The 13776-nt window shown below is 36.4% G+C and overlaps 1 protein-coding gene across 2 annotated transcripts in view; it reads left to right on the top strand.

Annotated features, from left to right (window-relative positions):
* The window catches only part of LOC108440363 (solute carrier family 12 member 7-like), a 29843-nt gene extending 17606 nt beyond the window's left edge, over positions 1 to 12237 (top strand). For both annotated transcript variants that reach the window (XM_017719203.2, XM_017719202.2), the window contains exons 15-26: positions 1128 to 1247; positions 1344 to 1448; positions 2447 to 2615; positions 4682 to 4877; positions 6205 to 6374; positions 6460 to 6591; positions 7146 to 7253; positions 7919 to 8029; positions 8558 to 8727; positions 8877 to 8891; positions 9662 to 9795; positions 10256 to 12237. In XM_017719203.2, the coding sequence (XP_017574692.1) occupies positions 1128 to 1247; positions 1344 to 1448; positions 2447 to 2615; positions 4682 to 4877; positions 6205 to 6374; positions 6460 to 6591; positions 7146 to 7253; positions 7919 to 8029; positions 8558 to 8727; positions 8877 to 8891; positions 9662 to 9795; positions 10256 to 10347 (1522 nt within the window). In that variant the 3' untranslated portion in view covers positions 10348 to 12237. The remainder of the gene's footprint in view (positions 1 to 1127; positions 1248 to 1343; positions 1449 to 2446; positions 2616 to 4681; positions 4878 to 6204; positions 6375 to 6459; positions 6592 to 7145; positions 7254 to 7918; positions 8030 to 8557; positions 8728 to 8876; positions 8892 to 9661; positions 9796 to 10255) is intronic.
* Positions 12238 to 13776: the final 1539 nt, after the last annotated feature.

Here is a 13776-nt window from a genome sequence, read left to right as displayed (position 1 = left end):
AACTATAGCAGCACATCCAACAGCAAAGACAGCATAACACATCTTTTAAACTGCTATCAGAAGTTTGAAATTGCAATTGGAATCACTGTTTTTAATTATATAAATCCAACATTGTTGGAGGTACATGTGTGAAATGACTCTGATATGATGCTACTACTCTACAACTTTACTGATTTCAACCAAAGTGTACAATACTGTTTGAAAATACATTTTAAATATATCTAGAATGAAGTATGGCGTTATACATGATTCCTTCATAATTTTAAAAGCTGTATATAATTGAGAATAATTAACTATTATTATGAAATTGGCATTCAGAATGCCTTGAAAAGTAATAATCTGATTGTGAGTTAATTGGTTTACATATAAACTACTATAAATAAATATTTTTCATTTAATATCTTTTTGGTTTTCCAAAAAATTGCACCTTATTACATACTTAAGATATCCTCTAGTGTCTAGCTTTTATTTCAGTTGACATGCCAACTCTGAAAGGCAGTCAAAGGGTACAAAGCCAGAGTCTCTAAAATTATTGCTGGTGAGATATAAGGTTAGATAGTCTAAAAACATATAAAACATATTTTCGTTGTCAAAGTACTGTACAATTTAATAGTCAATATTCATTGTTTGCATATAACTTAACCATACATTTACTATTTTTTAACACTGCTGTTGTTAATTTACAGAGGTAGAATGTAAGTTCATTAAGGCAAATTATTGACTTTATTTTATAGACATTCACTTTTATTTTAATAACAATTTCTATTATTATTATGGTAAAATACTGTGCACCAGAAGAATTAGTTTAAATATTGAAACTGTTAAATCACAGTAAAAGAAATTGAATGACTGTAATTTTACCGGTTTTTCCAGCATTGAAAATTGTTAATTAACAGGTTTTGTCTGACATGTCTGCTGTAATAATACTACATATGCATATTACATTTGGTAATACCACAATTCTATACTCTTGGATTTAGAGGTTTAACCATTCATTAATGGTAGAAACCATTTCATAATTCACCTTGACACAACTAGGAGAGTGACAGTGGATCTCTGGGTATTTTGCAAGTACTTTTATAGCAAAATACAGACCATAAAATAATGCAATACCTTTGTTCCTATAGGAGTCTTTCATTCCTCGGGATGAGCCTTTGTCTCTCTCTTATGTTCGTTTCCTCCTGGTTCTATGCTTTGGTTGGGATGCTGATTGCAGGATGCATATATAAATATATCGAATACAGAGGGTGAGACTCTTTCCCTTCAGTTACATAATAACATATTTTACAAGGTGCAGACTGTGTTTCCTTTATATTAGTTAATGGTGTTTTTGAAACCTGCAGGGCAGAGAAGGAGTGGGGTGATGGAATCAGAGGGTTGTCCCTAAATGCTGCACGTTATGCACTTATTAAGCTGGAGGAAGCACCACCTCACACTAAGAACTGGAGGTAAGCACAGGGACTTTTCATACAATGGCAAGAATTTGCGAAGCGGCAGATAAAAGGCAAATGTAATTATTGTAGTTGTTCTGAGATTGAAATTACAGCTGATAATTACAACCAGTAACACGGTTATTGGATTATTGCTTGAACATGCATTGACATGCTAAGTCACTAGTGGCTCTGTTCAAGTCTTTCATAAGCAAGTCACTCAACAAAATCTATAGAATAGTGGATAACACAGCTGCCCAATACATGGAAGAATATTTGATTCTCTGGCCAAGCAGGAATGCTACTGCTATATCAATAAGATTCTCTTAATGCTGGGCAAGACTCACATTATACATTAAACTGCAGGCACACTAGACCTTTGCAATTCATGTCACTTTTCAAAATGAGAGGCTGGTCCTGAAGATTGCAGACAGAAAATGCAGCTTGCAGGGCAGTGGTGGACACATACATACAGACTCCTGACTGTCTGTGTATCAAGCAACCTGTGTTTCATGTGTTTATTTAAAGCCAGTGGTGAAGAAATGGTAAGTGGATTGTGATTAGACCCTGATTAAATAAGCATTTCCTTCATTTTGGAGGTTTAGGACTTGACACAAATTTTTGCATGCAAAAATGTATTAAGCCCCAGAAGTCACTGCAACATTCAATCATTCATCATGCAAATTACATTGTAATAAATGGAGTTTTGCTCATGAAAATTCCTGACAAATGTAGTTGTGACTAAGTCTTTAAATTCAGTTACCTTTCAAAAGGAAAATCTGGTAAATATGTAAATGTTAAATGAGTAAAATAATTATTGATATTTTACTTATTATTGATATTAGTATTGACCACAACATGGTGCAAATTATTGGTCCATTATCAGTCCTCATCAGTGACACCTAAGAAAATGTCTTTGGATTGTTTGATTATTTTACATGCAGTATCTCTCTTTATCTCTTTTTGTCAAATTTTTGTACATCAGATTTACCACTAATGAAACATGTGTCCTGCAGGCCCCAGATGCTAGTGCTGCTGACCCTAGACTCTGACTTGGCAGTGAAGCACCCACGTTTGCTATCTTTCACATCCCAGCTGAAGGTGGGGAAAGGCCTGACCATTGTGTGCTCTGTGCTGCAAGGAACCTTTATGACACGGAGTGCTGATGCCAAACGCTCTGAAGAGGTAAGCTCAAGAAAAATGAGGCCCAAAATTTTTTTATGATGTTAGAACTTGAATGACAATATGGCTATGCAAACTTAAGAAGTTGTTTTTGTTAAAAAAAGGAAAGAAGGCTAGCTTGTTGATGTCTTCATCAGAAGTTTGCCAAGTGTATTTACACCCATGTGGTCTTCATTACTGATTGGAGTCAGCTTAGTTGAACTAAAGCCCAAAATCAGAGCTCTGTTGTATTGCTGGGTTGACGCCCAGCAATGACGCACTTCCATGTCCACAGTTGCATGCAAAAGTTTGGGCGCCCCTGGTCAAGTGAAAATAAGTTAACACATGCTCTACAACAGGGTCTTTAATTAAAGTTCAATAAGGTCCAGTTACAAAACATATCCTCAAGCAAAGGTCTGGAACATCATAATATCTAATTTGCATCATGATTCAGTGCCATATTCTGTATACTGAAGTAGCCTAGTAGTAATGTGTGTGATATTTACAAAATATGTGATTGGTCTGTGAAAAGCTTCAAAATAGGATCAAAATAGGAGCAACCTGTCGAAATTAAATAATTCTCTATAGTTTATCGGTTATAGGTCCAGGTCCGCATTAGACAGCGTCTGGGTCCGGACTTGGGCCGCAGTCCGCCTATTAATGACCTCTGTTCTACAGAGAACACACTTCTGCACATTTTAAGGCACAATTACTATTGGATTTAATGTACTGGAAGTGTAAAATTAATAACTGAAAGCAACACATAAAATGTGAAAAATTTATTTCTTCTGTTTTCCAATATGTTACACCTAGCAAATAAACAAATAGACTTTGTGCTATACAACATGCAGAAAAAATATCATATATATATATATATATATATATATATATATATATATATATATATATATATATATATATATATATATATATATATGTATATATATATATATATATATGATGTGTTAACTTATTGTTGCATAGAAAACCTACAAAACGTGTAACACAAAACATTTGACCAACAAAATGTCATTTGATGCAAACATTTACAAATTGACAGATGTTAATAATAATAATAATAATAATGATAATAATAATAACATTTTATTTGGTAAGCGCTTTTCAAGACACCCAAGGACACTGTACAATGAAAATCATAGAAAAAAATGAATTTAAAAAGCAATTAAGTTAAAAAGAATTTAAAATAGATTAAAAAAATATATATAAAAGAAATGCACATAGTTCACAAAAAATCACAGTACTTGTTCTCCCAAAAGCCATCTGGAAAAGGTGGGTTTTAAGACTAGCTTTGAACATAGCCAGAGTCGAACAAGCACGCAACTCAGAGGGGAGACTGTTCCACAGCTTGGGGCCAGCAACACTGAATGCCCTGTCACCAACAGAGCACAGCTTAGAGGGAGGAACTTTAAGCAAATGTGAATCGGAGGAGCGAAGGGTGCGAGCTGGAGAGTATAACTGAAACAGACTGCCAAGGTAGGAGGGGGCAAGGCCATTCAAAGATTTAAAAACCAGCACAAGCAATTTGTATTGAACATGATGCTGTACTGGGAGCCAATGAAGTTGTTTCAGAGTTGGACTGATGTGCTCCCAGAATCTAGTGTGGGTTAAAACTCTAGCAGCTGAATTCTGCACATACTGCAGACTATTCAGAACCCGAGCAGGGACTCCATGTAGCGCAGCATTACAGTAGTCAATTCTAGATGTTACGAAAGCATGGATAACAGTCTCAGCAGCAGAAAAGAAGAGAAAAGGGTGGATCCTAGCAAAGCTCTTCATATGGAAAAAGGCTGCCTTACAAGTGTTCTTGATATGGGGTTCATGTTGCTAAAAGTTTTCTTTTTTAAGTAAAGTTAAGAAAATAAATGAATTGTTGTTATTCATGAAGCCCTGCTTACTGACCTAGTCTCAAGCACTAACATTACATCATGAAGCATATAATTAACATTCCCAAGGCTAATTTGTGTGATTAAGCTGCCCATTTGGGAGACCACTTGGGACCCATAAATGGTAAAGGGTTCGAGCAGAGTAAGAACAGCCACATCTTTAAATTCCGGCTCCCTGTTTTTCAGAATGTCAAGAAATCCATGGCTGCCGAAAAGACAAAGGGCTTCTGTCATGTTGTGGTGTGCTCTAATCTACGGGATGGCTTCTCAAATTTGATCCAGTCGGCTGGCCTGGGAGGCATGAAGCACAACACTGTTCTGATGGCCTGGCCCAGCAACTGGAGACAGGCTGAAGACACCTCCTCCTGGAAGAACTTCATTGGTGTGTGCATGCTTCAGGCACTGATTAGTCCCTAATGGTGTAGACTTATTACTCAGCTACTTTGTAGCTCTGTTTCTGAGAATTTTGCTTTTCTATCTATCTTCACTGTCACTTTTTTTGGTGGCCAGCAGGAGCTTCACTTAGGCTGTATTTAATTAGCGTAAGCTCATTTATATGTGGATTTTGATTGTTTCTTGCCTAGGACACCAGTAAAAATACTCCACTGCTCAAAAGACACAGGTGTACTAATTACCACCCTGCTGACTCTATAAATAGCTCTTATTTACAGTGCCATACATTTTGCATATGAATTTGGCCCACTGCATTATAGAACTGCAATACTTTGCTCTAAATTCAGCTGATAACTGTTGTACTTTTTCTTCTGTACTTGAAACATTTAATTATTCAAATCTTAAAAAAATGAGTGTAACTCGCCCATAATAGAATAAATAAACTCCTTTTCACAGCTGCATAGGACTGTTTACACATCACAGCTGTTGCAGCACTTACCAGTCATTAAATCTACAAAGATGCCAGCAACCAAATATCTTTTAATTATAACATTACAGGATAAAGCAGTTAACTGGAACACAAAACAGAAGAGCCATGGAAAATACATTCAAATATGTATGTGGGGCAAGAATAACATGTTCAAAGACTAAATCCTGTGAAATGAACTATTGATGAAAAACAAAAACTAATTGATGAAAACTAACAAAACCTCAAGGAGTGCTGGTAAGCTTCACACTCATCACTACATCATTCAGAGACAGTCTGTCCAGAACTGCACAAAGTACTGCCTACTTTCCCAGTGTGCTTTGCAAATACTAACTACTTTTAGTAAAATCCAATACTTTAATTTGTTTGGCAAGATGCTTTTTTGGAGCAGTCAGTAGATTAACAATGGATTAATGCAATGTTTCATGCTGTAAATTTACATCAAATCTTTAAATTTCATCTTAATGTATTGAGATTTTATTCCAAGTCAATTGAATCATTCAACATTAAATGTTCAAACAATAAAGGGCAGCTGCTGTTTAAAAAACAAAGGAAAAAAAAACAATAGGTATGGAGTATGATGGTGATGACATGCATGTTTCATGCCTAGATTTCTGAATTTGTGAATCATCAGTACTTAAAAAATGCATAGATATCCTTTTTCTTCACTAACCTCTCTGCTTTCTCATTTCTCACCTCATTGCCTGTACTTGTACCATAAATTCAGCGTAGCTTACATCTGAAAGTAGAATGACCTGTTTTGTAACCCTGTCTGATCATAGTCGTCATCTCAAGCAACATGGAAATATGCAAATTTCTTGCTCTGCAGAGACGGTGAGAGAGACGACCGCTGCTCATCAGGCTCTGCTTGTGGCAAAGAATATCGATCATTTTCCCTGCAACACGGAGCGTCTGGTTGAGGGCACCATAGATGTGTGGTGGATTGTCCATGATGGAGGCCTGCTCATGCTGCTGCCTTTCCTGCTCCGCCAGCACAAGGTACAAGGCTGAGAAATAATCATGAGCATTTTGAATTATGGAAGGTTGGCGTAGCAACAGGGTCTGACTTTGCTTTTCTCTGTAGGTGTGGAAAAAGTGTAAGATGCGCATCTTCACTGTGGCTCACCTGGATGACAACAGCATTCAGATGAAGAAGGATCTGCACATGTTTATGTATCAGCTGCGCCTTGACGCTGAAGTAGAGGTGGTAGAGATGGTAAGATTCTACTGCAATTATAGTTTATGGGAAGAAAGTACTGAGTTAATAGATGTGGTGTGGAAAGGAAAGGAAAGGAAAAGAAAAGGCAGAAAAGGACAGGACAGGACAGAAAAGGAAAGGATAAGAAAAGATAGGAAATTAAAGGAACAAGACGGAGAAGAAAGAACAGGACAGAAAAGAACAGGACATGACCGCACAAGGTAGGCCACGACAAGACAAGAAAGTATAGAAATAATATCTTAGGTGTGGATACACATTTGTTGATTATGGATCTGCTCCTAATAAATCTTGCTTCTATCAGCGTATGCGTCCGCCTCATCATCACTGCTACACGTTACAAGATGTTGTTTTGTTGGCACCCAGCCCAGGAACATTGTTATGACAAGAGTAAAATTAAACTTAACTTTAGAGAGACATTCTGGCTAAATAAACTGGCTGTAACAACAGTTTATATATAGTTACTGAAATTCTTAAATGTTTTAAATGTTTAGATAAATTCAGTTTGAATTCATGTAACCTTTCTCAACACTTTTATTGTTTGTGTTGTTTAGCATGCAAGTGATATCTCAGCCTTCACCTATGAGAAAACCCTGGTGATGGAGCAGCGTTCTCAAATGCTCAAACAGATGCAGCTCTCCAAAACAGAGAGAGAAAGAGAGGTAGTAATTCTATAGTGTACCATTAATGCTTCAAATGAGTCAGCATTCTATCAGCATTGTTGACAATTTTTACCTGCTAATTCATTAAATAACAGATACATACATCAGATACATTGTTGTTTTTTTATGAAATTGCAAGTTCTCTGGCCTTTTCCTCCCACTTGACGCAGCTGTTAAGAGATCCAGCAATAGAGTGGTTACAAACCCTCCTTCTGGAGACCTGCTTTCCTGCAGAATTTAGTACCAGCCTGCATCTAACATGCTGCCCCACCGCCTTACCTAATGCTAATGCATCTGATCCTGCCATTCAAGGAGTTCTAAAGATCTTAAATGGCTGTAGCAGGTGTGGCAGATTGTTGTTAAAAGTTCAGTCCAGAGAAAGGTTTTTCTCCAGGACCAGGGTTGGTGACTACAGGGCTATAGCCTGTTTGCTGTCTGCTTCTATGTGTCAAAAGAGAGGAGCGACAAGTGTGTGGCTTTTGCTAAGTATGGAACAATGTTCTGTATGTCCCTAACTCATAAGATTAGCTCTGTTTAGGAGTAAATCTAACTTGAAAGTCTAAGTATTGAGCATATCTCTGGGACTTTGTTTAGTAGAGGTCAAGATTTATATGGCCTCTTATGTTCCTTTGTTACTGTGTTGTATGTTCTATGGGTGATGGCAGATTCAAAGCATTACTGATGAATCCAGGAGCTCCATTAAGAGAAAGAACTGCATGAAGGAACCAACTCCCAACACCTTAGAAGTACCAGGCATGGCAGAAATAGAGAATGAGGTATAAATTTTGTTTGTTATAATGATAATAATAATAATAACAATAGTAATAATAATAATATTAATAATAATAATATCAAACTCACCTGAAAATAATAGAAAGTTTGCACTCTGCAGCTGCAACTCAAACCACATATAACGTACTAAATAATATAATGGTGCCATTACTGTGTTGAACATACTATTCAAAGGATAAAAAGGAAAGTGAATTCGTTTCTTATTCATTACAGCTACTTTAAAAAAAAAACAGTTAAATATGCTTTTTGATCTGTTTTATGCATTAATCTACAGAAAGCACAGTAAATAAACAGTAGGTTGCTTTCTCATGATTTTATTTGTGTTACACAATGGCAGAACAAATAGTAGGCTAGGAAAATGTATTGTCCAGAGTTTTACACCTTAAGTTTGTTATAGACAATATGAAGAAATATATATAAAAAAACTAAACTCACTGAAGCCCTCTGATGGGCCATGATGCCCCAATACTGCAGTTTGTTCTTGATAAGCAATACAGTTTGTCTTCTTGCAGGCTCAGATGTTTCATGAAAGGAACACTAAGCCACATGATGGCCACCAAGAAAAGCATAGCCCCACATCTGACCACATCCACATGACCTGGACCAAAGAGAAGTTCATTAGTGAGAGGAACCGTCACCGTGAGGCCAGCCCAGGTATCCGGGACATCTTCAACATGAAACCGTAAGTATTACATGCATGGACACAGGAAAACGCTGATTCTCATATCACCTCCAGCCATGTAAGAATTACACATTAGCATGTATATTATGTATGTTTGCTGTTCACCCTGAAAATATCTAACACCAGCTTTTTCGTCTCCCCTTTTCTAGAGAATGGGAACACCTGTAAGTCATATTTTATTTTGTTCTATTTATATGTGTACAGTGGATCCTAAACTCTTGTTTGGAAATGCACATTGAGTGTGTATTTGTGTCCACTTACTGCAGTGTGCAGAAATCAGAGACCACCCTTTTATTTGTTTTATTTTCAATCAAAACACTTTCAGTTTTTCAAAGAAATCTGCAGGGATGTTTTTCTACACCTCCGAAGTTAAGTATTAGAAGTTGGTTGCATTTTCTGCTTCTCACTGTCCCAGTAATTTCAATCCCTATGAAATCTCACTCCATGTGTTCTCCAGTTTTAGTATTTTACAATAAACTTTTTGTCCATTTCCTTTTGTCAATCGACAGTAAATTCCCTACTCTGAGATACGCTATATGTACAGTTTTTAGACACCTGCTCATCCAACGTTTCTTCTCAAAACAAGGGTATTAATAGGGAGTTTATTCCCCCCCTTTACTATGAAGATTTTATTGCATTCAACCACAAGAATTTTAGTGAGGTCATTTACTAATGTTGTATGATTAGTTCTGGATAATGAACACAGCTGCAACTTATCCCAAAGGTATTGAGTGGAGCTCAAACATTTTAGAGAATGCAGCTACTCAGGAGTTTTCCATTCTACTGACAGTATTTTATGCAAGCTGTGTGTGTGTGTGTGTGTGTGTGTAATTGGGTGCTGAATTTACTGTCTGGATGCTTTTGATGGAAAAATCTAAACAGATTTTGTGTTTTCATTAAAATCATTATGATTACCTGAAATTGTTTCTCACAGAAACCAATCCAACGTGAGAAGAATGCACACTGCAGTCAAACTGAATGAAGTCGTGGTCAACAAATCCCAGGGGGCACATCTTGTCTTATTGAACATGCCTGGACCACCTAAAAACAAGGGTGGTGATGAGAATTGTATCCTTTTTCAATACATATTTATGTCTGAAACTCTAAAGAGTTTTGCATGATTTGATAAATGATGCTAGTTAGTGGTGTAGTAGTAAAATATCTCAGACCCTGTAGTGAAGAGGTCACATGGTCAATTTTCTTCTAGTAAATATTTGCACTTACACTGCAGACTGCAGGTTCTAATAGCTCCAGTACTTACACACTTTGTAAAGAGATACAACTTTAAACTTTGTGCTTTGAAGGGGATTCCAATTCTAGTTTTTTTTTAATTTCTCAATAATTGAATTATGTAGAAAAATGATGGAAATGGATGGAATTCCCTCAAAGTCAGCCAGGATGAAGGAGTCTTTTAATTTTTTAAAGGTTGTTTATGGAAGCCATTAAAGAGCTAACCATACTGTTTTGTACAGCTATGTATTCTTTGGACTATATTGTGACCATTTGCTCCTTGACAGGCTTCTGCCAGACATGGAGTTTTTGGAAGTTTTAATTGAGGGCTTGGATCGGGTTCTGCTTGTACGAGGTGGAGGTAGAGAAGTCATCACCATCTATTCTTAACCAAATGGCAGAACACGCACTCTGGAGAGTGTACGTGTACAAAGGAACTGTCTACGACTCAGGATAGGAAAATTGGAAGCTAGGAAATTTGCCTTCTGTCAGGGATGAGTTAAATAGTAAACACTTTTAACCAAACTGGACTCTTGGATCCTGGAGTCTATGCCAAATCGTCAAAATATTTGACTCAATGTGTAACTGCTGAACATATAGCCAGTGAACATGTAGGCCAATGTTTTGGGTAAATATATTCCTTTAGGCTACTTTTAGATATGTTTAGCTATATGTACTGATTGTGACAATTAATGTATGTTGTCTTCCACTCGTAGCAGCCAAGAATGGATGCTAAATGTTACTATTGTTTTTTTAATCTGCTGCCAATCCAGTGTGATCCACTGCAAATAGAAGAGTGAATTTTCCAGGACTCTTCCCGAATATAGCTGTATTTGCTTCTGACAAATGATTTAGAAACAGCTGAATTACTTATTTTCTGTTTTATTAGGGCAAGACATTGCACTCAAATTCCAAGCCAAAGGGTTGCAGGCCTCACAAAACCAACAGTTTTTCCAAATATGCCAACAGAAAGTATTCAGTAGTGTTTATATCTAAGCACATTATACATGTGTTATGAATGATAATATGAAGTTTATAAATAGGGTCTGTAAACTAAAATTTTACCAGATATGTATATGTATTTATCATGCTAGACCTGAGATGGATGCAGGCTTTATTCACAATTGCTTGATTTCATTTTTAATTTAATGTAGAATAATAACTCTAATAATAACTGAACTGTAAGACAGTATTTTAACAGTGTTGGGTTAATTAATAAGTATTTGTATCCTCCTTTTTTCCATGTATTATACATATCTTGTGCTGCTATTTTAAAAAGCATCAGTTTTTAACACAAGGAAAGGGCTCACACACTCAATTTTTCACAGTAGTAATAGAATAATTAATTATTATGATTCTTTTTCATAGCTCACATATGTTTTGTGTGAGCCACAATGGAGACTGAACAGCCTGCATATATTGAGATCATTCTCAGTGATGAGTGTTTGCTGAGGAACATGACACAAAACCAGGCTTATGATGATGCCACCTCAGACTTAGTAACACTTGCCCATTGATCTCTTCATAATGAGTGTCAGATTCAAACCATTGAAGAAGACACAGCCTGCTCACTCCATGTACTATCCAAAAAGTCTTAAGACAAACTGTTAAAATTAATAGTTAATTCTATCAGCTTTACAGTGCACCTGCCTGTTCTAGTCTGACTGACCCTTGAGGTTTGCCGTTTACCTGCCTAATGTCCAAATTCTGCACAGACACTGAATCCTGTAGTCTTGAAAATGTGTATATAGTCTTGAATGCTCTTGGAAAATTGCTAGGACTCAGTTGTCTGACACTGTTTTAGTATTTTTAATTTATTAGGACATAAATGATTGCTTTTTGCTTTGGATTCTTAGGAATTTCATAGAGAAGCGTGGGTGTACTTACCTATGAAACAATCTTCTAAACAAATACATATCAGTTAAATGTTTGATTGTACTGATACTGACTGATTACTGTTCACTGGAATGAGCCAGTTTAAACTTGAAAGTTTAAAACAGGGGGTTCTTGTGCTGACGTGTTATTTAACGAGCAGTTGTGAACAGAGAGCTCTTTGTTATGCTTCATAGAAATGAATGAAAAGGTTCCTATTCTTATCCTATGGATAGAATATCATTTGAGGAAGCTTTTTTGTCAGTTTTATCTCTTTTAGATAGATTTGTCAAGTATTTAAATGCACAAGTTAGATAAGATGCTAACTTGGGTTGAAAAAAGTTCAGATTGGATTTGTCAACATTTCTGTTTTTAAGGGGTTTTTTTTGTGGGGGGGGGGGGGGGGTGGATTTGTAAATGTTTTTGAGTAGAGTGTTCTGTCTTAGCAAAACTGACATTTTTGTTAGATATCAATAAAAACTGCACTTCAACTGTATTTCTGTTTTTCTGTAGTTGTTTAGATTCCCTTTACTGATATATTTCACATTAAGAATTAGATTACAGTGTCTAGATACACACACACATACACACACACATACATCATCTAAATCCTTCTGGGTTTCTGGGTCATAGTGGGGTGCTGAAAGCTATTACACTTAACACAATTCCTTTAAATATATATTTTAATTCAATTTGATTTATTGCCATATTGGTCATTCAAACCTGTTTGAAGTAAACAGGGGTATAAATTTTACATTATCACTTCAATTATAGATGAGATGACTTCCTTAAAGACTCATATTTCTTGCTTTTTTACAAAAGCCAACGTATTTAAATAGATCCACCTATTCAATCTACAGTAGTTTAGCCCTGCCTATAAACACTGAAGTTATAAGGAGTGTTTCAGCCTGGACTACTTTTTGAATGAAGCACAAAACAGGGCAGCCTATCAGGAGAAAGTCTTAAAGGCTTAGTAAAAAAACAGCCTGAGGTTGGAAATGCTCATGTAAAAATAAATTATTATGCTATAATATGTATAATAAAATGTATTATTATATTTCAGAGGCAGATGAAATGGTTTTTAGCATACTATTTACTGTGCATTTATGGTCCATTCAGTCCATGCCTTCTTGCAAAGCCCCAAAATTAGATGGGTTTACCCTGGAGTTTTGTAAGAAGTTTTGTCCTGATCTATCACGCATCCTTATTCCTGTCTGTTATGCACACAGATAGCGTAACATACAGAGTTCTGCAGAACAGCTTCCCTCAGTCTGCTTTTAAAAAAGGACAAGAATCCATTTGAGTGCTCTACTTAGAGGCAGATAAATTTATTGTATGTAGATCTTAAAATCATTGCCAAAGCTCATAGGCTAGAAGGCCTGTTGCCATGGTTGATACACTCAGATCAAATAGTATTTGTGAGACATTGCCTTGTGATGGACTGGCAGCCTGTCCAGGGTGTTTCGTGCCATTCGCCCAATGACTGCTCGGAGAGGCTCCAACTCCTTCTGCAACCCAGAAGGATACGTGTCTTAGAAAGTATGTGTGTGTCTGTGTGAGATCAAGATACCACCTCAACAGAAACACGGATCCAGTGTTGATTGTATATCGTAATGCTGAAAAAACTGGGACTTCTTATTTTCACTTTATGATGTCAGAATCTTTGTGAAAACTGTGTAAGTGGGTTTTAAAAAAATGTGTTGGTGAATGAGGCCCTTTTATAAGAAAGTCATTCTGTAGCTCATCTTTGGAACAACGCTTGGAAGTTATTTCCAGCCATACAAGACCAGACTCCTGTCTCTTTTTGAATGGAGAGACCAAAATTCTTGAAACTGAAATCTAAAATGCGTCTTTGAAATCAATAATAGAAATAGGACTTTCTTGGCTCAACAACACACAAAACGTTTTTTTGTCTGGTTGTTCTGGCAACTGCAATCATGCAGATGC

The sequence above is a fragment of the Pygocentrus nattereri genome, chromosome 17 (assembly GCF_015220715.1).
Source record: "Pygocentrus nattereri isolate fPygNat1 chromosome 17, fPygNat1.pri, whole genome shotgun sequence".
In the NCBI taxonomy this organism is placed as follows: domain Eukaryota; kingdom Metazoa; phylum Chordata; class Actinopteri; order Characiformes; family Serrasalmidae; genus Pygocentrus; species Pygocentrus nattereri.
This window is presented reverse-complemented; position numbering and strand designations above follow the sequence as displayed.